This window comes from Cololabis saira, chromosome 9 (assembly GCF_033807715.1).
Source record: "Cololabis saira isolate AMF1-May2022 chromosome 9, fColSai1.1, whole genome shotgun sequence".
In the NCBI taxonomy this organism is placed as follows: Eukaryota; Metazoa; Chordata; class Actinopteri; order Beloniformes; family Belonidae; genus Cololabis; species Cololabis saira.
Window position 1 is genome coordinate 18261009 of NC_084595.1, and position 26143 is coordinate 18287151.

A 26143-nucleotide genomic window follows, 5' to 3' on the forward strand; every position below is an offset into this window, starting at 1 on the left:
GCGATATCCAAATTTTGCAATATAATGTGATCAGAGCCGTCTGGGAGATTTGCGGGGGCCCTGTGCGAATGGCCTGGGGGGGGCCCTCGCGCGTGAGCGTAGCGAGCGCCCGCAAAATTTTTGGGTGTTTCGGGTCGTATCGGGTGTCTATATGCGAAATTTTAAATCTCCAATTAACAAAATACTGGATACCTTCCCCTGCCTCATCATCATCTCTTGCCTCGACGCGGGGCCCCACGGCTGCTTGAGACCCGGTCGGATTGGTGATTTTTGTAACAAATTTATCAAACGAGCCTTTCAGAGAGGCATTAAACTCTTCCATTTTCTTTTTCTTCTAGTTTTTTTCTTTTTTCATCCCCTGATGGAAATTTCCTGAATCTGTTTCGTTCTCTCGACATTGTGTGACAGTTTGTTCCAACTCCACCCGTCTGGATCAGAGCAGCTTGTGTCTGCGCTTGGTCTGACGCATTTGTATTGAACAACAGACACGTGCATCATTGCACATATATTTATTGATATGCACAGACTAGTACACATTTAGGTCTGTAATGGAACGTGACTGTTGATATTTATAAGGGAAAAAAGAAAAAAAATAATAATTGAAAAAAAAAGAAACGGCCCATAGCGCGAGGCCCCTTGGGGCACGAGGCCCCGTGCGGTCGCACGGTTCGCACACCCCTTGTGGCGGCCCTGATTGTGATGTTAAACATAGTTTGCTAAAACTGTAAAAGGCATTATGCATCTTGAAATCTGAGTTGCACGTACATCAGAATATGGTGACAATTCATGGGACAAACTGAGTCCAAACAATATAAATTAAAATTGCATGTTATCCATATATTTGCATATATTTTTCATATTATTTACATATTATGAAATTAATATTAGCAATATTATTTAAGCCCATGTATACAATAAAGTCGTACTGGATTTACAACCGTCTGAAACTGGATTTATTATTTGAAAAAAAAACAATGTTTAAATTTTGAATATCGATATCAAATCGGCCAGCAAAGAATTGCAATATTTTGCCATATCAATATTTTTGCCCTATCCCTAATCCAAGAGAAACCTTTTTTGTTTGTACTACAAAATGAGTGGAATGTTTCAACTAAAGGCTTTCTGAAGTGCAGAAAATTAACTTTTAACTGCTTTTGTAAGATTGTGTGTACTTGCAGCACAGAAACTTTCCATCCTAGTTTTTCAGCTCACAGTCACAACAATTCAGTTTGTCTGGCTGTGTGCAGATGGTGCGCCTCAGGCCAACCTCCTCTGCTTCCTACCTTTCTGTAAATCAATAACATCCCACACTCGCGGTAGCACCACTCATTTACTGTAAAAGGTCCTGATGCCGCAGCCTGTCACGAATCAAACGGAGCAGGATGGACAGCAGGAAGGAAAGCTCACGGATCGGCCTCCGTTTGTGTCGGAGGCTTCACCGCTTCCCCCTCAGTCCCCATTCTTTTGATCCACACAAGTGGATTATCATGCTGTAGCGGGTTTAGGAGAATAAGGACATGGAGGAAGCAGAGTGCTGCACTGGTATTGTCTCATATCACTGGAGTGCAGTTAGAAGAATAAAGATTACCTTCTTATACCCCATAATGCTTCAGTGGGGCTATTCTCTTGGACATAAAAATATGTATACTACAAAATCTTTGTTGTTTGTTCCACCATCATGCAACCACATATGAAACCAAGAGCAAGACTTCTTGGTATTTGGGGTTGGATGATCGAGACCATGTTCCTGAGAGGAATTTAGTGGTTGAGAAGAAGCGTAGGCCTGTGTGAGTTTAGATCTGCCCTCAGACCTTCACAAACAGATAGTTGCTTTGCGAAGGGCGGTAACTAGACGACTACAGATAAGGAAGTGATAACGCCTAGCGATTGGTTGAGCCGACTGCCAAAAAGTGATATTAGAAATAAATTTAATAAGTGATATAAACTCCTGGCGCGGTACAAACCAATCCCAGCAGTTTTTGAACCAGGCTGTAAATATGATTATTTCTGATTTAAAGTGGGACATTTTAACACGGAGGTCAGTGGAGGAACTGCAGCAAACGTAGTCCTGCATGAGCATCGATGCGGAAGTGAAATGGTTGGCACTTAGTTGCAACAGGTTCAGAGCTTTGATCACATCAAAGTGGGGAAATATCCATCACTCTGAAACATTTTCTGCATAGAATCTGTTAAAGACCAAAAGTTGATCATTGCGATTGTATTTATGTCACAATGTTCATTTGAAAAGGTTCCTGATTTTCAGCTTAAGCCAGCTTTGATTTAGATGAAGTGAGTTCAAAATATTGGTGCATACTTGAAATTAAAGCATTAATGCAACTAAAGTAATTTGTACTATATTTGTACTGTGTATAACTGGTTGAGAATCGATAAGAGAATTGATAAGGAACCGAATAAATAAAAGCGATTCCCATCCTGACTCACAATAAGTCTTCGGAGAAAAAAGGCCACGGGTGCCCGGAAGCGCTTAGATCTTGCAAATTCATTTTTGTCTCCGAAACATCACCAGCGTCATTATTTTTGAAAGAGACTGAATGTCTGCAACGAATCGTTACAAAGCAAGTTCCTTACGTCTGAAGGTTTTCCAGGGATCATTTTCATGGAGGAGTTGTGGATTCAAAATGTAGGAATACCTGATGCAACTTTTAATGATTATGTGAGGCATCCTCTTCTCCAGTTGTTCCTGCTGCATCACATGGCAACAGCAGACCCTCTCCGGTATGACGTGAAAAGGGTGTTTCCATTTTGTACAATCTGTCATTTTAAGCATGATTGATTAAGCAGTAAATTAAAGTTTTGAGAGAGCATGCATCCTAGGAGCTTCTTTAATTTTTGCTTCTTTATTGTTATTCCCAAACAACTTTCCCTTCCCGTAAGCAGAAGTTGCATCTGGAGATTGGTCACCTAAATTCCAGTCATAGATCAATACAGCCCCATGCAGCTACCTCTATGTGGAGTTAGCCCCGCCCCTCTTAGGTGGTTTCGTTTAAAAAGAATCGTTGTGTCACATGACCGGCAGTGACATGTCTGATTGGTTTAGAAAGGAAGCCAATCCCAGCAGAGACACGGGACACAGAAGGAGGAGGAGCCTGAACAGGATGCTCACAGAGCAACCAGAGGAAGAGAAGATTTAGGCTGCTCAATCTAACAGCCCTGCAGAGCTTCTGAGTTACAATTAAAGTAAAATCACTCCATCAATATCAGTAAGATACTTAAAGTGTAAGAGATTTGGAAACAAAACAACACAAAACAACAAGAAATGAGTAGTGTAAGAAAAGAGGGAATTAAAAAAGATGGGAGGAATATGAGGCAGCAAAACCTCAAATCTACAGGAAGCTAAAACCTCCTCTTATCATTATTATTATTAGCTTAAAATTAATTTTAACAGGCGAGCCATCTTGAGCTTTCACTGTGGCTCTTCTTCTCTTATCAAACCCACCATCCAGGCTGCCGTTGAGGGCAGGCTGTGTCAGACACAAAAGGCTTCCTGAAAGTTGGATTACTCAGCTCCAAAGCAGGATAATCAGGGCTGTAATGAACCTCTGATGGATGGACTTCCCCTCATTGGAGCCTGAGCCCTGAGCCCTGAGCCCTGAGCCCTGAGCCCTGAGCCCTGAGCCCTGAGCCAGGCAGCAGTCCCATAGAATAGAGAGCAGGACCCCTGACTTTCAATTACTGTCCTGGGTTCAACTCTCTGAGCCTTCATCAGACCCTCAGGCTTCCACACACACACACACACACACACACACACACACACACACACACACACACACACACACACACACACACATATATATATATATATATATATATATATATATATATATATATATATATATATATATATATACATACCTCCCTCGTTTTCACAGGGGTTACGTTCCAAAAAGAACCCGTGATAGGTGAAATCCCTGAAGTAGTAACCTTTATTTTTACAATTATTATACAAGATTTCAAATTGCGGGATCAGCACCGCCCCACCGCGACCCGAGTAATTGGATTTGAACGGGAGAATCGGTGCAGAAAGTTTTGTCGACATTATGGGCTTTGGAGAAAATTTGCAAACTTAAATTTGGCAAGCTGTTTTACCTGCATGTAAAGTACATATTAAACCGTAATGTTATTGACACACAAGTGAAGAAGCATGGAGGCTGTTTAGCCAATCAGAATGCAGAACACAATGCACAATGCAAATCCGTGAAGCAGTGTATATGTATATATATATATATATATATATATATATATATATATATATATATATATATATATATATATATATATATATATATATATATATATCAGTGTTGTGCATGAACGGGTTCATTGAACACGTTCATTTCTGTGAGAACCTTGAACTGAACGCAACATATTTACACATAAAGAACTTGAACGTGAACTAGTTCATTCTGCAGATCATGAACTGAAATTTGAACTGTTCAGATTATGTGAGTTGCAGCTTCAGTGTTTAGGTCCAATTATTACGGAATAATCCTTCTTATTTCACCAGCGGGCGGCACGCACATTTAAAATACTGGACGAGCCCGGTGCAGTCTTTACAAATGAAGGCTGATTTATGGTTCCGCGTTACACCAACGCGGAACCTACGGCGTAGGCTACGCGGCGCCGCGTACCTTACGCAGTAGTCGTCGCCGTTGATTTAACGCAGAACCATAAATCAGCCTTGACGGCTGAAGAGAGACGTTGCAGTCGCAGCGTCAGCGAGCCGTCAGATGATGATCCGCTTATCATTATCTGCGGGAATTTACACATCGTCTCCCAAAGAGTCTGACGGTAGGAAACTAACCTTTCTGTGCAAATTATGTCCACCTGCGCTGAGAAAACAAGTCCGAGCGTCTGCCTCGTCAACTTCAAATTTGAAACGTCATGTGGAGTGAAAGCATCCGTCCAGTGTGAGAAAATATCTGCGTCCTTAACAATCAAACAAAGTTCCCAGAAAGACCAAGAGGTCTGATTTCCCAGTAACAGGTAGACAAATTGATAATGCACTACAATGTTGGAGATTTACAGCCTCTGAATAAAGTTGAAACACTAGGACAATACATGATTGTATTCAGCAGGGGTCTCCAACCCTGTCCTGCATGTTTTAGATGTTTTCTTGCATCATCACACCTGATTCTAATTAATGATCATCATCAGCTTGTCATCCAGGTCTGCACAAGTCTGTTAATGACTGTCATTTATATCAGGGTTCTGAGGGGAAATATCTAAAACATGCAGGACAGGGAGTCCTGAGGACCAGGGCTGAAGACCACTGGTATACGGTGAACAGTTTTAGGATAGGGGGGGTGTTTCATTCGTACTTCTCACCTAAAAATATTGAAATGAACTGAATTTGAACTAGTTCAAAATGAAAATGGTGAACTATGAACGTGAACAGTTCATTTTTAAACTATGTGAACTGAACTTTGAACTAGTTCATGAGAAGTATGAACTTGCACAACACTGATATATATATATATATATATATATATATATATATACAGTGGTGGACAGTAACGGAGTAAATTTACTTGAGTACTGTACTTAAGTACATATCCAGAGGATTTGTACTTTACTTGAGTATTAGATTTCTTTGGTACTTTTTACTCTTACTTGAATACATTTCCAAGACAAATATTTTTACTTTTACTCGAGTAAATTTCTAGGAAGGCTGAAAAGTACTCGTTACTTTCAGGTCTGCTCTTTTTTCTTCTTCCCTAAAATCCTATTGGACACAAGCTGTTTTTGTCAAAGGAGGAGACCTATCACAGTGCACGCTCTCCACTGGGATGTACGTAAAGCGGAAATACGTCAAGCCTCCTCAAAACGATACCGCCAAAGTAGCCTGCGTTTGTCAACACAGAGCCGCAACAAGTCAAGACAGAGCCGCAACAACGGCTACGCCTGCGTCAGGAGAAGAAAGACAATCCGCTGAGTCGTCTGAGTCTGATAATGAGCCGGACTCGGAGCAGGGACTTTCACAAAATCCTTGGCCGTATCTTAACTCTTCTAAAAGCAGCACATCAGTGCAGCATCAGTGCACATCAGTGCAGCTGGTTTCAAAGAGTTAATTCTCAGAAACAAGAGTTAAAAGATCCTTAAATTAATTTAGAAAAAATATAGTAATTTACTGATGTGGAAAATAAGAAATGTACTCTTACTCCTACTCTTACTTTTACTTAAAGTAAATTTAAAAGCATTTACTTTTGGATACTTAAGTACCTTTTAAAAGCAAGTACTTTTCTACTCTTACTCGAGTAATATTTTGACTGAGCTACTTTTACTTGTAACGGAGTAAATTTTGACCAGTAGTATTTGTACTCTTACTCAAGTACTGGGGTCGAGTACTCTGTCCACCTCTGTATATATATATATATACACGGTAAGCTTGGTCCATCTCTTGTTGAACAGTATATCCCGCTACTTAAATCCCTGAATTTATTTTATGTGATTATTAAAAGAAATACCAGTTGAATTAACTAAAAAGATGAGTGAGAAAGAAAATGTAAAGGAAGGAGATTGCTTATTCTTGCGGTGAGTTAGACGAGGGCGAGGTTTGGCTGCTGCTTTACCTTCATTCATTCATTTTTTTACACACTCCGTCAGCATTTTGACTTTAGGGAATTAAAGGATGTACTTTCTTTGAAAAAATGACATAGGATTTGCGGTTGAGAGAGCATGTAGGACAGTTACAAAGAAGGTGAGGTAGAGTTGTGAGGATAGGAGACGCTCTAGGAAGAGGAGCTCATTAAAAAGCAGAGGGAAGGGCAATTGCTTTTCTGAGACGGCCCTTATGTCTTTCCCTTTTGGCAATATGTTGACGCACACCTGAGTGCTGTAATGTGTGCGATTCATCAAGGTCTGATGACGGCTGCAACGCGTCTTCTTAAATCCTATGGAGGCAGTAAAGGGGTGTGTCACTTCGCCCACGTGTTTTATTTCTGTCTTTGATGTCATTTTGTTAAATAAATCATAACAGAGTGGAAACAAACAAACCTAAATGCTGTTGTTTATCTGAGGCTGTATGTTTCTAATACTAAAACCCACTACAGTCAGAATAAAGAGACATAAGCTTCAGTCGTCTGTACAACGGCAGGATCGGTGCAGCATCTCTTGTATGAGCAACAGTAGCAACGGCCACACATCTTCACTCATCCACCACCGCTGTCTCTGAAGCATCAGCGGTCCGTCTAAACCAGGGGGTCTGCAACCGTTTTCATCAAAAGAGCCATTTTGCCCCCAATTCTACTAAAAAAAGAAAAATGAAATGTAGGCCTATTTAAGTCTATATTTGTGTAAAATTAAAATTAAAACTACCCCAACTTTAATATAAAGAAAAAATGTAGCTGCAGCTTTAAAAATAAATATAAAATAATAGATGAATAAAAGAATAGATGCTCTGATATTTTTATGAAGGAATCTTTCATATATTCTCCCTCTTTACGACCTCCAGAGCTGCCACAACACCAGCAGTGTTGACTGTTTGCTTTCTTCAGCTTTTCGTAGCAGTTCCGGTTCGGTTGGGTATTTTTGGGCAAAAGCAGAGTGCTTGTTTTGGAAGTGTCTTTCAACGTTACATTTGTTGTTGTTGGATATCTTCTTGCCACATATCAAGCACGAAGGTAAAACCAGCGTCATTGGCGATGAAGGCAAATGAATATGGCTGATGACGTTATGTGACTGACGCATATTTTCGTTGACAAATTAGAAACTAAAAATAGTTCTTTTAAAATTAGATGGCATCAACTCAAACTCCAAGATAACTGCCCAACAAAATAAACTAATAATATGAGTCATATAATTCATTTATATTCTGTTTTTTTTTTTTTCAAGGCCAAAAGGAGCCGCTACAATGAGGACAAAGGGCTGCAGGTTGCAGACCCCTGGTCTAAACATTTCCTTACGTGATTTGGACACGTACAAATGAGAGCACAGGCGGAGCTACGATCTAAATGACAAGATGATACAAAACTAGTCTGCAGAACTTGATGAAAGCGGGCCGCTCGGTGGCGCAGTGGGTTAAGCAGCGGCTCATATACTGAGGCTACAGTCCTCAGTACCGCCTGCAGCGGTCGCAGGTTCAAATCCCGGCCTGTGCACCTTTGCTGCATGTCCCCGATCTCTCTCTCTACCCCTTTCATATCTGCAGCTTGAATAAAGGGCCACTAGAGCCCAAAGAAATCTTAAAAAAAAAAGAACTTGATGAAAGCAGTAAAGAGATGGAAAAGAATCAAACGTAGCTGCGAATCCAGATTCCCCTTCAAACCAGCCCGATATGACGCTTGGCTCTGCGACCGCTCTACTCCCTGCTTCCTTCTATCTCTTCTGCTGTATAAGACATCCAGCTGTATTGAGATGAAATGGAAAAGTGCTCTCAGAAAGGACTTGGTCATCATTTCTTTTGGTGGGGGCTTTCACTTTGCCTTAGTGGAGTGTATCAGCGCGTCCTGTTCCCCCCTGCTATCCTGGGATTGTGGAAGCACGATAGATGACAGCGCTGTCGTCCTGGCAGCAGCGTGACCCCCCCAGCTGGCGGCCGGCTCATGTTTTATGGATGACGCTCGGCTCCATGTCGGCAGAGTCATTTATTGTTGTTTGTGTGGACTGCAGCCAAAAGCCCGTGTTCGTCATCCACTTTGTTTACAGTTCACCGCAGAGCTGCCGGCCCTTTAAAAAGCCTGTTAAGAGTCTGATTATGCATAACTGCATGCACTGGTTTTCACGAGCACCCACGGTTCGTGGTCATTATTTGATTCATTTGATTTCACACCAGAATAATCTTGTTGTTTGTTGATTGTTTTAAACCCTCCACAGATTAGTTTGGTGTCGTTTCCCTAGCAGCGGGAAGCTTGCACTGCAAGCATGGAGGTGGGATGGACGTCAGTTGTGACCAACTTACAAGCGTATACCATATTTTGTGCAACTTGCTTTTACAACCGTCCCAAATCCAGGTTTCAGCACGTAGTCTCTGTTGCTGACGACTCTCACTCGCCGTTGTAGATCTGTGAGGACGTTAGGTCACACGTGCACGCGCCTTTCACACTTTTAAGGCACAGGGAGCTTTGGTTATTTGGTTCATTTCCGACGTTTTTTAAAAACCTCAGTCCACAAGTTCTGCACATATTAATATACATATTCGTAACTTGTGTGATTCTCATTTCTTTCTCTCTAAAGTAACAAGCTGTAAATGAAGAGTTCTTGCTGATGATAAGTTAATGATTTAAACAGATAAATCCACCATATGTATGGCTGTAGAAACTGTAATGAATAAGACATAACGATCAGACATCACCTCTATTGTTTGTTTCTCGCCCAGAGAAACGTTGTTCTTGAACATTTCGATCCCTGAACCTGTTTACAGGAGTTTAAACAGTGTGTCATGACGCGGACGCACACGTCTCACATGGTGCATGTGCGTGTTGTATGAGCAAAGAAATGGAGAATCACTGGATGGAGTTGCAGCTGCAGGTCGCAGAAGTCCTGCAGAACCGCTGACCCGCTTTCTGTTGAAGTTCGGCCCCCCCCTCCCTATTTCTGGCTCCCCGCGTCCTTGAGAGCTCTCAGTGTTCGTCCTGAGATTGAGATAAACCTCTCCATGATGTGGTCCTGTGAGTTAAAAGCCTGCCGCGCTGATTTATGTGTTTCCACTTCCTCGGCCGATTGTCTGTGATTCGTTGCCTTCTGCTGATGTCTCCCTGAACGGTGGGATTCGGATCAGATCAAGAGCCGCAGAAGAGCCGCAGATGGTCAGCAGGTTGTTATCTGCAGGCACAGACTCCCACACACGCTGCGCGAGCTCGCCCTCACACTCGTGTAAGATAAAGCCACCTACCAATGCAGTGTTTACGCCAATCACCAATTATCCCTGGCGGTAAATGGAAACCAGTGTGTTTGTGTGTTTGTGTGTTTGTGTGTGTGTGCGTGCGTGCGTGCGTGCGTGCGTGCCTGCGTGCGTGCGTGCGTGCGTGCGTGCGTGCGTGCGTGCGTGCGTTCAGCTGAAATCTTTATGAAGCATTTTCTCCAGCACTGAGAGCACTGAGACCTTCTTTTTAATTCAATCCCTTTATTCTGGAGGTTTTTCCAACCATTATGTTCAATTCATTACTTTTTATGGATGATTTAAGGTTTCTGGGTCGTCTGCTTTTAAAAAATGTTTACTTATTCTTTATGTTCTGTGTCATTTTAAACGTTGGCACATCAAACAAACGGCTACGGAGGACCAAAACTGACATTATTAAAAAATACAAGCAGAAATATATATAAATCTGCTTTTATTTTTAATGATGTCAGTTTTGGTCCTCCATAAACAGCAAGTTCACTGCAAAAACTAATTCCTAAGAAAGTGGGCCTAAGAAAGTGAGCCATCCAGTCTGCTGTGGCTTCTACGAGCCGTTCAGATTCTGCTCCCGTCGTTACGTAACGACGGGCGCGATTTACATAGGTTGGCGTCCGATGCGTGAAACCACACCCACAACTAACTCTGGCCGGAACAACAACAACAACTCCATTTTCCACGTGTCATTCAGGCAGCCAATCAGCACAGAGCCTCATTATCATAGCCCCGCCCACTCAGAATCCTGCATAGATAACGAGGTTAGAGAATGGGAAGATAAAGACATGGCTCAGAGGCTGAATTTCTAATGTATTTAGCAAAAACAATCAAAAGCTTGTTTTTAACACATCCAAGGCCTGTTTGAATTAGACATATTTTAAATTATTCTGAATAATACAGGTATCTAATACCTGTATTACTATGGAGGATTTTTTGTGCCAAAATTAAATAAATAAATACATCATTAATTAATTAAAATGGGAATGAAATATATCATTAATTAATTAAATGTGTCATTAATTAATTAAAATTAGAATGAAATATGTCATTAATTAATTAAAATACAATTCATTTTAAGTAAAAATATATATTTATTATTTCAGCATTTAATTAATTAATGACATATTTAATTAATGATTTCGTGTTGCGTGTGAATCATGAAATGTAAAACTGCATTTAATTAATTAATGACACATTTAATTAATGATTTCGTGTTGCTGAATCATTAAATGTAAATGTAAAACTGTCAGTTTCACTTGTCAAACTCAGTGGGCGGATTCCAAACACCTGATTGGTTCCCCTGCACATCAAGTCAAGGCAAATCGAATCCACATAATGGATTGTTGCAGGGCTTCGGGACACATTCCGATAAACTAGGGCCGCGTTCAGACTGCAGGCAAATCTGACTGTCCACACTGTTTTTAGCAATTGTCCAAATCGGATCTGGCTCTGTTCAGACTGGGCCACATCATTGACTGATCTGACGGGTTGCCGTAGCAACGACATCGGAGCGGAGGCGTCACCCAGCGCGTGTATTGTGTGAAGTCATGAATTTCTTTATATAAAAAAATCCCAAAATATCTGTACCGTTTCTGATTAGGTCGGCACTGCGCATCATTTTTAGACATAAAAATGAACGCATACCGCAAAAGTTGTCTCGGCGGAGGGACCCGGCGTCCCAGCAAAATGAGAAACAGAGAAAAGTGTTCAGAACAAAACCACAGGCAAACTAACAAACCAACCAACAAAGCTCAGAGTTAACAAAACGAACCAGCAATGAACAACTGGCAGCCCCGCTCTTTAACCTGTCTTCCTGATGAGCTGACGGGCTGCAGGTTCAGGCTCACAGCGCGACTGAAGGCTGATTTATGGTTCCGCGTTACACCAACGCAGAGCCTACGGCGTAGGGGACGCGGGGACCCGCACCGTACGTGGAAATGGGGTCTTTTTTTCTGCTATTAAAACATGATTTGTAATGTGAATTTGCAACACTTAAACTACAAATAATATTTTTGACGTGACATCAGAGATTGTACATAGCCTACAAAATGTCAAAATCCTGCCCAGAGCTCCTGAGAGAAGCAGCGAGTTTAATTGAAGAAGCTCTGAGCAGAACTCCTCCGGCTCCAGCGGCTCCGTCACAGCAGATACCTGCTGCTGCATCACGCAACTCTCTACAACACGCAACTCACAGCTGTCATGTTTAGAAAGGCTCCTCTTCTACCTCCAGTTTCAGACCAAAGCAGTCGATTCCACTAGATTTGCGTTAGCTCCGCCCACTGAGTTTGACGAGTGAAACTGACACTTTTACATTTACATTTCATGATTCAGCAACACGAAATCATTAATTAAATGTGTCATTAATTAATTAAATGCTGAAACAATAAATATATATTTTTACTTAAAATGAATTGTATTTTAATTAATTAATGACATATTTCATTCTAATTTAAATTAATTAATTATATATTTCATTCCCAATTTAATTAATTAATGATGTATTTATTTATTTAATTTTGGCACAAAAAATCCTCCATATATTACATGCCATAATAGTTCCCCTTTAAAGTTACTTTACTTACTTTAAAGTAAGACAATGTTGACTAGATCTTTGGAATATGAGGTTCATTTGAGGGGCTGGTGTTGCAGTGATGACGTGGTGGTAGCAAGATTAAAAAGGAATATTGAGTCACTTTTAGGAAGTGTTTTCGAGCTCTGGCGACCTGCCATCATCAAAAAATAACCCCCAAAACTTTGAGGAGTGCTGGTTGCCTTACTTAAGCTCGCTCAGTGGTGCTACGGAGGACGTCACGATGGAGGGGGCCGAGAGATTCGACAAAGGAATGACTGAAGAAAAAATCAGGCGTCACTGATAAAATGCGCAGAAGATCATCTTAACAGTGTTGAGACTCTGTTCACGCTGCAGGCACAAGCAACCCAAATCCACTTCCTTCGGTCCTAAATGAGATGCATATTTGATGTTTTCTAATGCGACTTCAGTGTGAACTGTCGGGTCACATCTCATCCGTCTTTCACGTCACCGTTATGTGACTAATGCCACACTTCTGCTCTTTTGGGATTCTTTTGGATGCGCATGTGGGTCACTTCAGACCAAAAATCAGAAATGAGCATTAAGAATGCAGTGTGAGCATCATAGACAGTATTTCGTAGTTATACTTTATGTTCAACAATGCTTCCTGTACCAATCAATGAGCGGACGAGCAGAAATAAGCTCTGATACCGTAGGCATCCAAACTCCCTCACGTCTCCTCTGTTATTTATTCATAAGCAGATCCAGCCACTGTTGCACAGTCCAGTATTATATTTTTATACCTTAGATATTCCCTTTGTACAAAAGCTGTGAACTGTTTTAGATGATATGCACCTTACAACTTCAAACCACTCTCAGATTCAAAGATTACATTTCTCCGGGCGCTTTTAAAGTTATTAAAACTTGTGTTGAATGTTTTATTCGGGAAAAAGAGCCGGTCTCTCTGAGACTGATTGAATTAGGACTCTCAGAACTTTTCTCAAACATTCAGAGCGCCAGTATTTTCCAGGCGGTTTATGTTTAAAGGTATGGGGAAAGTACAGGTATGTCATACTTGCTTTTATTTAGACAGCAGGGTGACACCATGAGTAAAAGGTCTGGTTTCAAATCCTTCGTGACAGCGGGAGGCTTTTGCAGAGAAAGCCTGAGGTGACTGAATCACCCACCATCTGTGGTTGCTTCCTGCACCGATAGTCCTGGTCTCAACTGTCTGCGAGACACAACTGTACGTGGGATCAGAATAACAACACTGGTTGTAAACTACCATCAGTTCAGAGATCTGTGATGTGTTATTCCAGGTCAGTGGAGCTCAGTGCTCGGTTAGCTGACACAAGCCATAAATAAACAAACAAAAAGAATACTTATACAGGTATCAAGCTGTCTGTACCTTAGCAATAAAGAAGGCTTTGTTGGTTTGAATAACCAGTAACGTGTGCATTTCATAAATTGTGGATATGTTGGCCTATCGCACATGAATGAGGTAAGTAAAGATAGTTCATGAAACGTTCCAGTGTTGTTGATACGCAACAAATCTCTCACATCACATAAGTACCATTCATTTTCTGTGGGAAGCAAAGAGGCCCAACAACACCCAACGGGAGGGTGGGCATCGTTCTCCACGTCACCGCATTTAACAAACATAAACCCATTTTACAATTCAAACAAGGTTATCTTATTATTACATTATTGTTACCTTATAGACTCAAAAATACATTCATTCCAGATACAGAAGACGCTCTAATTTGAGTTTACAACATATTTATTTTTCGCATTTCTCCCCATCTTGTTACTTTTTCGACGACACATTGGGTTTTCTTTTCCACGTCTATGTAGTAAAGTGTATCCAAAGATGGTTCTTCTTCTTCTCCCAGCCCCAGAGAAGATCCCCGCGTGGCCGGCCATCGGTCCCTTTCTCTATGTAACTTTGTTTTTAATTGACGTGAACCTAGAGCTCTGCGTTAACGGCATCAGCCTCTAACCTGCAGCTGCATCTGCTGGATCTGATTCCCCGCTGCAGCGACTGGGATTGAGGACGTGACGTCACCCAGCAGCAGAACTAAACCAGAGGAAACTACTGAAAACATGGAGATTAAGAATCTTTGTTATAACATTTCGTCTCACTTTGGTCAACGAAAATGAATTTGACATTTTAGCAGTTTTTATTTTGTAATCTACATTTTAGTCTCGTTTTTATTCGTCTAGGATATTGCATTATATATTTAATTATCGTTATCGTCACATGACCAATATTTTCGTTGCGTCTCCTCTCGTTTTCCTCAGGTGATAAAGGTTAGTTGATGACGATATTTAGTCATAATTTTCGTTGACGAAAGCAACTGTAGCTATGTTACAGAAGATTATGAAATTACAAAGAAGATAAGATTAGACAGAATAACAATACGAAGCAGGTTTAAGTGATTAGGCCAGTTCAAACAGATGAGTTTCCAGGATGTGGCTGTAGCCGGACTTTTTGCACACAAAACCACTCATGGTGCAGTGGCGACCCGCGTGAGTGGGTGTGAACCTGGATCTTATTTTTTCATCTGCTTATTTTTCCAGTCTCCAGACTCTCGTCACATGCTGTCGCTGCCGATGACCTGGGTGAAGGAGGGAGGCATGGTGCGACTGGACAAGAAGTACCTGCAGACAATCTACAAGGGAGTCAGCACCGATCACATTGTCTACACCATCCTCGCCTCAGAGGGGCGGCCTAAATACGGTATTAGCTCGACCAAACCCTTTCATACTGTAGCTCTCGTGTGTGATAACCAAAGGGAGATTTGACGGCCTCCGTCCTGTCCGTGCAGGTGAGGTGGTGCTGGTATCGATGCCGGCCGACAGCCCACCGGACAGCTGGCATCCCTCTCTGAACGACGACCAGGGCTTCACGGCCACGACCTCCTTCACCCAGCAGGACGTCAACGACGGCACCGTCTGGTACCGCCACTTTGGCACGGGTTACGACAGCGACTCCTTCCAGTTCCAGGTCAGAGTTTATTCAGAGCGGGACCGGGGCGTGTTTCAGCCCGCGGCGGTCAGTACTCGAATTGAGGGGGGATGAGGGGGGATGGCATCCCCCCTGAAATAAAAACAGTCAAAATCATCCCCCCTGTAAAACTGCACTCCCCCCTTTCCATCCCTTATGTCATTTCATCAATGAATGTGGTTTTACTGCTATTTCAACATTTAGTCATCACCAGAAAAATAACACCAGAAAAATAACTTATTTGACAATTTTACCCTGTTTCAAGTAAATTTTCACTTGAAATAAGTAGAAAAATCTGCCAGTGGGACAAGATTTATCTTCTTATTCCAAGCAAAAAAATCTTGTTCCACTGGCAGATTTTTCTACTTATTTTAAGTGAAAATCTACTTGAAACAGGTGAAAATTGTTGTTTTTTCCAGTGATGAGTCTTGTTTTAAGTGTAATGAGATTTTTTTTTACTAAAATGAGACATTTTAACTAGAAATAAGACAAATAATCTTACGATTTTGAGTTTTTGCAGTGATCCATTTTACTTATCCTGTGAAGGACAGAGTCATATTGATAAGTTCAGAAAACTGTTTTTTATTGTTGTGTTTTGATGTATTTGATGTAAGCCCAGTGGATATTTAAAGCTTACAGAAGGCTGCATTTAACTGCTGCTATGTCATTCCTGCAGTATTTCTGCAGGTGTTTTGGTCAGTGCTATTATTTGTAATATATTATATTATTTGTAATCAGCACAAATTATCTGTCCCCATATGATAAAATCTACCATCCCCCCTGATTTTTTTTCACAACTCGAGTACTGACGGCGGTGAACATTCAAATAGACGTAAACAACTTTCTGTTTCTGTAACGATGTAGCCGTCTTTTCCAGTGAACTTTTTTTAATTTGATGTTACCATAACAATGTGATTAAATATGCCTGTCATTAATTTTCAAAAAACTGTCAACAGAAATAAATAAATGCATACTTTAAACGGATGAAGACGTATCACCCCAAAAGGAAAATAGGAGGAGATAGTGGCAGGGAGACGTGTTGCCGTCCTGGTTGTGTTTATTAGCCTTCATTCTCTCTGTGGCGTATTCTTTGAAGTTCACAGTCATAATCGTGTTTACCTCCGCTCTCTTCCTCCTGCGGTCTCCAGCCCTTCCGACTTCTCACAACCAAGCTAAACTCTGATGTTTATAGGGAAGCTGTGAAGGAAAAAAAATGCTCTTTACTCTTTGACTTTTATTAAAAAAAGACAGTTTGCTCATCAATCAGCAGTTCTTTTGAGCGCCAGCCGCTTTGTAGTTTTCCAGTGCACTAACCCACTGGAAAGACTTGTGTCAGTGTATTTCTTTTCTGTCTCAAGTTTCTTCTTTGCCGATTTTGTCCTCCCTCGGTCCAAACTCCTTGACTGATGCATTGAACTGAAACTCATCACATTAATCATTAATGACACCACATTACTTGCAAAATGGCTCCAAATCGAAGACAACCCCACTCAAACTGATGGAGTGTTCACTTCAGCGTTTTCATGCCCCTTTCTTCGTCAGCTCACCTCCACTAGAGAAACAAAAGAGGCAGCCAAAGGCTCGTAGCTACATCTGCTCATCTCTCGCCCCCCCCCGTCTTGCTCCTCACATTTCGGCTCAATGCATTTCAGCTGAAAAGTGCTGAATTTAAAACAACCTCTTGAGTGGCTCATCATTTCTGCTGGAACAATGAAAAAAAAAAAAAAAGTCAGACCCTTTTCACAAACTCAGTAGCTGTTAGCTTTTTTGGGGGGAAGCAATTTAAACCTGATGGTTCGTCGGGGTGTTTTTCACTGGGCTTTTCTCAAAGTCTTTGGAGTTTTTTCTCAGAACCAATTTGATTTTGAAAGCAGAACAGAGACTCCGTTACGTTCCACTTTTAAATCCAGGACACGTTTGGGCCATTGAGATGCTGATTTTGTGATTTTCCATTCACCCGTCGCATTATATTATCCAATCTTTAGACTTATACTGGGAGGCACAGACTTCAAACAGCAGGGAGAGTCGGCGACGCCGGATTGTTGAACTTGTTTACCACAGATGTTGTTATCTTGCAGTCTGGATGTATTGTTGCAGTGAACAGACAAAAACTGTTTACCACGACAGCGATGGCTAGTAAAGGGAACGTCCTGCAGCATGTTGGTATCGTATGTATGGGAGTATTTCAGTTTCCCTCTGAAATAAGATAAATAGTAGCGTCTGAGAGTGAAAATACATTGAGCTTGGCCACACATTTGAAGGGGTCGTTATTACTGGTCCTGGGGTCCAGAACTCAACTAAAACAACGACACTGTGGCATTTAAACAACCTGGACCCCCCAAATCAGACCAGGCCATGACACATTTTATTTATTTCCTTTCTGACACTTAACCATAAAATTATGACACCATATTTATGACACCATAAAATACCATAAAATAAATGCATGGACAGATTAACATAAACTGTACATGCATCTGTTCAGGCTTTCCGCCTATCAGGAGCCAGGAAAGCCTGAACAGATGAGTTTTTAGTTTCCATTTGAGGTGTGGAAGATAGTTGATGTTGCAGAGGTCTGGTGGGAGTGAAGGGGCAGAGTAGCTGAATGCTCTGCCCCCCCCCTCCCATGGTACTGAGACGGACAAAGGTAACAGTGAGGTTTAGAGAAGAAGATCTGAGGGAGCGGGTAGGTGTGGTAATATGAAGGAGATCAGAGAGATATAGAGCAGCAGATTGTGGATGACCTTAAAGGTAAGAGTTAATATGTTATATTGAATTCTGTAAGTGATTGGTAGCCAGTGGAGTTGCTTCAGAGTTTCTTTCTGGGAGACTGAATAGAAGGGAGTTGCAGCGGTCAAGTCGTGAGGTGACGAGACTGTGGACCGGTACGGCAGCGGAATGAGGAGTGAGAGACGGAGACTGATGTGGTGAAGATGAAAGTAAGCCGACCGGGTTATGTTGTGACATGAAAGAGAGTGTGCTATCGAGGATGACAGCCGGACTCTTAACCTGAAGGGAGGGAGAAATTAAAGTGAATGTTATGTTTGCGGAAAATGAAACCGAGAGGGAGTTTGTATACGACAAAGAGCAGGGGGCCGAGGGAAGAAACTTGGGGCACACCAGAGGTGACTGAGTGGGTGTGATTTGAATGATTTCAATTGACCCTTTGTCAGCCTTCTGATTGGTCCCTGACTGACAGACTGTCAGAAACATCATGCTCCGTTGCTACATCCGGGTCAGAATATCCGGTTGGACCAAATAGCCGCCTCTCTCATTCACATCAGTGGAAAAAGTGTAGTTTTTACTTTCCTTGTATCAAAATTTAAATCACTGGATTATTTTATTTAAACGTTGTATCAGTAAAATTAACACTTGTAGTGTGGTGAGGGTGCAGCGTATTTTTATCCCCAAACTGGCAGAAATCCGTATTTCCAAAACAAAGTGGGCTCGGCAGCAGCTTCAACCCATAGCTACAACCGTGACTGCGTTTATTTATTTATCTTAAAATGGTTAAGTGGTGTGTTTGGGGCACTTGTAAAAGAGAGAACCACAGGAATACATTTCATCCCAAAACCAACCGTAAATTATGAAAAATGTCTGCTTTGGATAAAGTTACGTGGACGGCCGCACCTTCCATTACTGTGCTGAGATTTGGGGGAATAATTACAAAACTTCACTAGAAAATTTCTGGAAATTTTGATATGGGCATGCCCTACCGCCCATTCGTCCCCTCTTGCTGTTTTGGTTTGGGGCTGTAGTGTTTGTGTTTGGGGTGGTTCTATGTCAGTTTGAGGTGTTTTTACGCTTGTATTTCATTAATTCCTGTGCTCCCAATAGTTATTAATGGGACGCGCTTTTTGGCATCTAGCGTTGCCACGGTAACGCTTTTGACTGAGAATAGTAATGCCCATCGAGGCACGATGGAGACGCATGTAACGATGTATGCCATGCATGGGTGCATGTTCCGGTTCAGGCTACGTTAACGGATAGGTTTTTTTTTTCACCGTGGTACAAAACCCCATCCGAATGAATGGGGCCATTTGGCCTGGATTTTGACATAAAATTTCCTTAAATCCCAGCTTCATGAAATTTGAGTATGTTGAAGTCCACAGCGTGCCGAGTCAGGGGACATTTGTACGATGTCTCTACGATAACCTGTTGCCTAGCAACAAGCGTCCAAATTCAAACAGAAATAAAAAAGAAAATGAAAGGCCAATATCGCAAAAACTGTAATAATTGGCATAATGAGGTTGTAGGGTCCGTTAGTGCCAATCGGGCCGAGTGTTTGAAAGTTTCAACGATGTCTCTACGATAAAGTCCGGCCGAGCAATAAGCGTCCGAATTTTCGCCTTTTATTTTGCTTTTTGGCGTCTAGCGTTGCCACGGTAACACTATTTACTGAGAAAAGTAATGCCCATCGAGGAACGATCGAGACGCATCCAACGATGTATGCCATGTATGGGTGCACGTTCCGGTTCAGGCTATGTTAAAGGATAAGCTTTTTTTTCACCATGGTACAAAACCCCATCCAAATGAATGGGGCCATTTGGCCTGGATTTTGACATAAAATTTCCTTAAATCCCAGCTTCATGAAATTTGAGTATGTTGAAGTCCACAGCGTGCCGAGTCGGGGAACATTTGTACGATGTCTCTACGATAACCTGTTGCCTAGCAACAAGCGTCCAAAGTCAAACGGAAAAAAAAAAAAAAATGAAAGGTCAATATCACAAAAACTGTAATACTTGGCATAATGAGCTTGTACGTACCATTAGGGACAATCGGGCCGAGTGTTTGAAAGTTTGAACGATGTCTCTACGATAAAGTTCGGCCGAGCAATAAGCGTGGGAATTTTCGCCTTTTTTTTTGCTTTTTGGCAACTAGCGTTGCCACGGTAACCCCTATTACGGAGAAAAGTAATGCCCATCGAGGCATGATGTAGACGCATCCAACGATGTATGCCATGCATGGGTGCACGTTCCGGTTCGGGCCGCATTAACGGTCGAAAAAAAGTGCGGAATAAGAATAAGAAAAGGGAAACCTGTTCTAGATACTAATATATCGCCTTCATTTTCCTCGTTTTTCCGGCCGTGTTTTAGTTTTTGGGGATTTTTTTTTTCCACATCCGAGCGGGGTCATGCTGTACACCCGCTGGTGCGCAGTGGGACTTTTGCGACTTTAGCTTGTTAGCAAAATGCTAGCAACATTGCCCTTTGGGCCATTCTGGACGATTGCAATATGGTCATGCCACTACTTGGCATGCCCATAATTACAGTCACTTACCATCCTGCAGAAAAGAGCAATAAGGACTATTCATAAGGTCAACTACTTGGAACACACAAATCCACTTTTTATACAATCAAAACTACTGAAATTCACTGACATCATATCTTACCAAACAGCAATCATCATGTATAAAGCAAAAAACAGACAATTACCAGAAAATATCCAAAATTTATTTAGGAATCGGGAGGGAGGGTATCAGTTAAGAGGGAAACATAACTTCAAAATCTTAAACATACGAACAACCTTGAAAAGTTTCTGTATATCTATTACCGGTGTCAAGCTATGGAACAACCTAAGTGAGGAACTCAAACAAAGTCCAAATATCCAACAGTTCAAGAAAATGTACAAAAATATGTTGTTTAAAGGGTACAAAGGATAGAGTTCCTGAATGATTATTGTTTATTATCATTCATTTGATATGGCATGGTGATGAGAGGCAGAGAAACCTGTGTATATATGTATGTGTATATGTATATGTGTGCATGTATGTGTAGGTATGTTTAGGTATGTGTGTATGTGTATATATGGATACAGTATGTAGCCTATTTATGTGTGTATGTATACAGTATATATATACATATATATAATATATATATATATATATATATATATTTTATTTTAGACAAAGGGGTGAGAGCTAATAAGCTATGCTTCTTCTCACTCCTTTTCGAATATGTCATTTATTTTCGGTTTTTCTGTGGTTTATTATTTTGCTTCCTGGTAATTGGCATATTCGGAATAAACAGTACAAACAAAAAAAAAAACAAAAAAAAAAAACTATGTAGTGAGTTTAACTCACTACACGGTACCTGAAGTGTCCCTTTTTTTATATCTAGTTTCTGTTGATTTTCTTTGGTCCAATAATTAGAAATAAAGTGATGTAAAACCCAGTTTTTACAATGGAAATGGATGGGAGAGATGACAGTTTTGTCCGACCTGGTAACGGGGGCGGGGCTTGACAAAGGGTTAATTGAATGAACTGAGTGCGGCCAGAAATATATAATTTAACCAGGCAAGGGGTTTCTGTGTGTGTGTGATACTTCTGCCAGGAGGAGATGATTGGTCATTTTAACCAAGGCTGTTTCAGTGGAGTGAAGAGGGTGGAAACCAGACGTAACAGGATTTTAGAGTGGAGTGGGAAATGTTACAAGAGGTGAGGAAGAGAGCGCAGACAGGGTAGGGAAAAGGGTCTGGAGTAATCTGTGATATAAGAGTAGCAGCAAGTGTCGAGTTAAAGGTTTAGAAGACATTAACGGCACCAACTCCGGTTCTGTTGCCCGGAGACGGCAGCACGAACCCGGAGACAGGAAGTACAGGTGGTGGCAGCAGAGATGCAGAAGATCTTCTCTGGAGGATGAATTAGGTTAAGAGCAAGCTGATCAGAGGAACAACAAAGGTTAGACATCTTGGAGATAACAGTGAGGGTAGATTTGTATGGTTTGGGCACCTAAAGACGGGGGGGCGGGGTAAATTGATAAAAAAGATGCTGGATGAAGCTGCGAGGTGGAAGTGGGTGGTAACACGGAGGGAAAAAAACAGCTGGAGACTGAAACGAATGAGTTGGTGTGGAGAATCCACTGTAGGCTTAATGTTTAAGTTGTTGTGATGCTTTAAGTGATCAAACCAGTTCAATACCTCAAAATTAACACATTGAGATGAATATAAATATAACCTTAAAGCCATATATGTGAAAGTCAGTCTTATACTTCGCTTCAGTTGAATCTGCTTCATCATAATCAGTAATTTACCGCCGCGACATCGCCTTGAATAAACCCGGCTGACTCAACACGCACTCTCATGACAGCGCATTACCAGTGATTGGTGATGCCGACTCCAGCCTTCATGATGCTGTTACAGTATTTTTGCACGGACAGAGCCGACCTCAAGTTCTCGAACTTTCTATTACCCCCGAATGTAGCTGATGTGACAAAAACAAGCTGTATCAGAACTCGTTATTAGAAAATTACTTTGGAAACAAACAGCAGAGGGGTCTGCTCTGCGCGAGCGTTGGTGTTAAAGGACAGAAAGCTGTTTGAATGGTGTCATGTTAAGGTCGAGGGAGAAGGCAGGGCGGATTAGACGTATCCACCAGCTTCTCCATCACTTCTCAGCAACCCAGTGAACACGATCACAGAGTTTAATTAAAATCATCAGCAGCTACGTGGGGCTATGAGTGTCAAACATCTAAGCCTGAGCTGAGAAAAGAGGCCGTGAAGGATTCTCTCTGCTTGCACTCTTAAGCATTGGCCGCTAACAGAGCTCTGTGTCCTCTGAAGAATTACAGCTAAACTGACAAGCACCTCTAGTGTGCAACCTATCATGCTTGTAAATGCCCTGCATTTATACATCTCACCTTTCTAACCTCAGCAGCTCCACAAATTGCTTTTTTCAGACGGTCTTTCTTCTTGTCTGTCTGTGCGAAGGCAGAAGTTCCCTGTTGCTGCTGCTGTTAAACGGTAGAGATCACAGAGGTCACAGGGATGGACAGGTGGGCAAAACGTGGAGCTTGGATGACGATGCCGCAAACATTTACTCTGCCAGCTTCGCTATTGTTTGAACAGAACAGTTATCGTGACCAGCGCCGGAGAAGCTCTTATGTTCCATCGCTGCAGGCTCCAGCACTTGAATTCAATTCAAAATTCAATTTTTGCTAAAATAAGGCCTTTAAATGTCTTAATTTGTCTTTAATCTCAATCCAAAGGTCTTAATTTTAGAGGGAATGTATCCAGTCACGGTTTTAACATAGAGAATGTATGATTCGGGCTGTTTTTTCATTGTTTCGGCGGGTTTTTCATCGCGATTGGGCTGGAACCTGCCAGATCTGGCAACCTCGACCTCAGCGCTGGAATTCTTAGCGACTTGTCTTTTTGGTCTTAAATTTAGTTTGAAAATGGTATTAAAAAGTCTTAAATTTACCTTGGTCAAACCTATAGACACCCTGAATGTCGTATATTTTACGTCACAGGCAGATGTAGATGCTGTGATGTGATCTGTTGAGATTGTGAATAATGTCTGATTTTGAAAGTGAACAGACTAATGAGGGATATATCTGATGGATGGATGGATGGATGGATGGATGGATGGATGGATGGATGGATGGATGGATGGATGGATGGATGGATGGATGGATGGATGGATGGATGGATGGATGGATCGGCCAATTAAATATGATGCTTGGCACAATTGCATTATCAAAACATAAATCTATATAGATCTATAAATGTTTCCCAAGCATGTACATCAACTCGCCGCGATCCACGTCTACCTGACATTGAATGGACCAGGGGGGCTAACCTACCCCCCACCCCCACCCCTCCTCCCGCCAATGCAGGGCCCCTTGGATCTTATGCTACGGCACAGTTAATGGCATAATGTGATCCAAGGTGAGCGATGATGCAAGAGTTTGTGTTTTTTCCTCGTGAAACACTGAAGGCGCTTTGTGCCTAAACCTGAGGTCACACAACTTCCCTGTGCGATTACCTGCATGTATCCTCAGAGGGACACGTAAAGAGGCTTGGACTTAAAAACGGCTGTCAAACGCTGCTTTCTGCATGCTTTAAATAATTATTTCACCCGAACTTGACCGTAGATGTTGGCATCTTATGGGATTCCTGCAAAGCGTTTTACCTATGTGAGAAGATCGTGTGGATTTTGTTCCTTTTATTGATATGAAATGTCGTCTTTAGAGGGGCGTTTATAAAATATCATTAACACATAACCTAAGAATGTTTTGCTTTTGCATGAAAGTACTGGTTGTTTTGGATGAATCACATAAGAACTTCAATGTCGGCCTGAATTGTACTGAGTTGTGCTGATAATCCCTCAGATGTTCAGTTTGTGTTTTTAAACGCTTCTTTTAAAAAAGAGTTTAAAGCATTATGTTCATCAGGGAGGTGTTTAGGTGCAAAATAGGTTGTGACACTGATATTTGCCTAAATGTCGCCTGGATCTCTGTTTTTCTTGTGATGCCGGCGTTGATTTTCGCTGCGCCGCAGCCTCACGTCACATTCTCTCTCCGTTGTCATGTGTACGAGACCGTGGCTGCTTTTTTTAACCACATCTGCTGCATCTTACTGCCGCTGATTCTCAGGAGCATTTCATCAGCTACGTCACGGTTGGAAAGAAGAAAAAAACACTTTTATTGAGGCGGTATGCTGCAGATTATGTCTTAAAGATGGGACTTCACAGTGAGGAGGACGGAGACACTCCAAGAAGAGTGTGTTGATGAATGAATTAGAACTCTCTGTTTTAGAAGCATCTGTCTCTATGTGTGTGCAGGTGTCCTCAGACGCTCCCCCCGTGGTACAGAGCGATGCCCAGACCTTCACCATCGGAGTCCTTCCTCAGATCCCAGGGTTCCCACAGCTGGCTCCGGACTGTGACCTGCAGATAACGGTGACAGGAAACAACACAAAACAAACAAAACAACAGTAAACACACAGTTTCTGAATAGAAAACTAGTTGTATGAGGAGGGTGGAACAGATTTATCATTATGATTTAATAAAGTTAATTTTGTCCACGGCTTTACAATCTAACTTGCTGATTCTTTTCGTTGGACAAGAATATTTCGTTTTTTTTAATTACCTGACATGTTTCGGCAATTCCTTCCGCCTTCATCAGAGTCACAAGATGGTACAGTATGTGACACACACACCATCATTATTGTCCGACAAAAAGAATCAGCAAGTTAGATCTATCATTAGTTTCTGAATGAACAGCGCCCAGTAACGTACAGGACAAGAGGGGACGCTAGAAAACAAACAAAACAAACGGACAAAAAAACAGCACAAAAACAAAACAACAAATTCAATGATTTTGCTCAGATTTCTTCTTATATTCTAGGATGATTATTTTAGGAGAAAGACACCAGCAAAAAAATATTGATAAATAAATACAAATAAATTAAAATAATCAATAAATAAATAAATGAAAAAAAAAAAAAATAAATAAATAAATAAATAGGAAAAATGATAAATACAAATTATTTTTTTCTTAAACATTTTAAAAAAAGGGTTAAAAGGGGGAGTCAGCATTAATGCAGGAAGAAAAGAAAGAGAGAAAGGGATGAGGGCAGAGAGAAGAGAGTAGAAGGGAAAAACAGAGTTTTGTTTCAAAGCGCTTGAGGTCTGAATGCCGGTCAGATTCATCAGATCCGATCGCGTCGGTCGGTCGGATGGTTTCGTGGCTGTGGCTTGCATGTGCTCTCAGCTCAAGCAGTGTGTGTGTGTGTGTGTGTGTGTGTGTGTGCACGTGCAGGCTCTGGAGGATCGAGAGACGTTAATCACGCCTGCAGCTCTGTCCTTCATCGATTCTGAGACTCCCAACGAGAAACTCATCTACAACATCACCAAACCCCTCCCGCCAGGACAAGGTGAGACTCCACGCACCTTCAGACGTCACACGCCACAAAACTCTTCCTCGTGATGTCACCAAACTGAGGATTTAAATATACATCTTCTCAGGGATGATTAG

General features: G+C 41.6%; 1 protein-coding gene across 3 annotated transcripts in view; it reads left to right on the forward strand.

The window, feature by feature from the left end:
- Window positions 1-26143, forward strand: part of fras1 (Fraser extracellular matrix complex subunit 1) — a 329177-nt gene that overhangs the window by 230506 nt on the left and 72528 nt on the right. For all 3 annotated transcript variants that reach the window (XM_061730659.1, XM_061730660.1, XM_061730661.1), the window contains 4 exons: window positions 14961-15120; window positions 15209-15387; window positions 24949-25065; window positions 25928-26042. In XM_061730659.1, the coding sequence (XP_061586643.1) occupies window positions 14961-15120; window positions 15209-15387; window positions 24949-25065; window positions 25928-26042 (571 nt within the window). The remainder of the gene's footprint in view (window positions 1-14960; window positions 15121-15208; window positions 15388-24948; window positions 25066-25927; window positions 26043-26143) is intronic.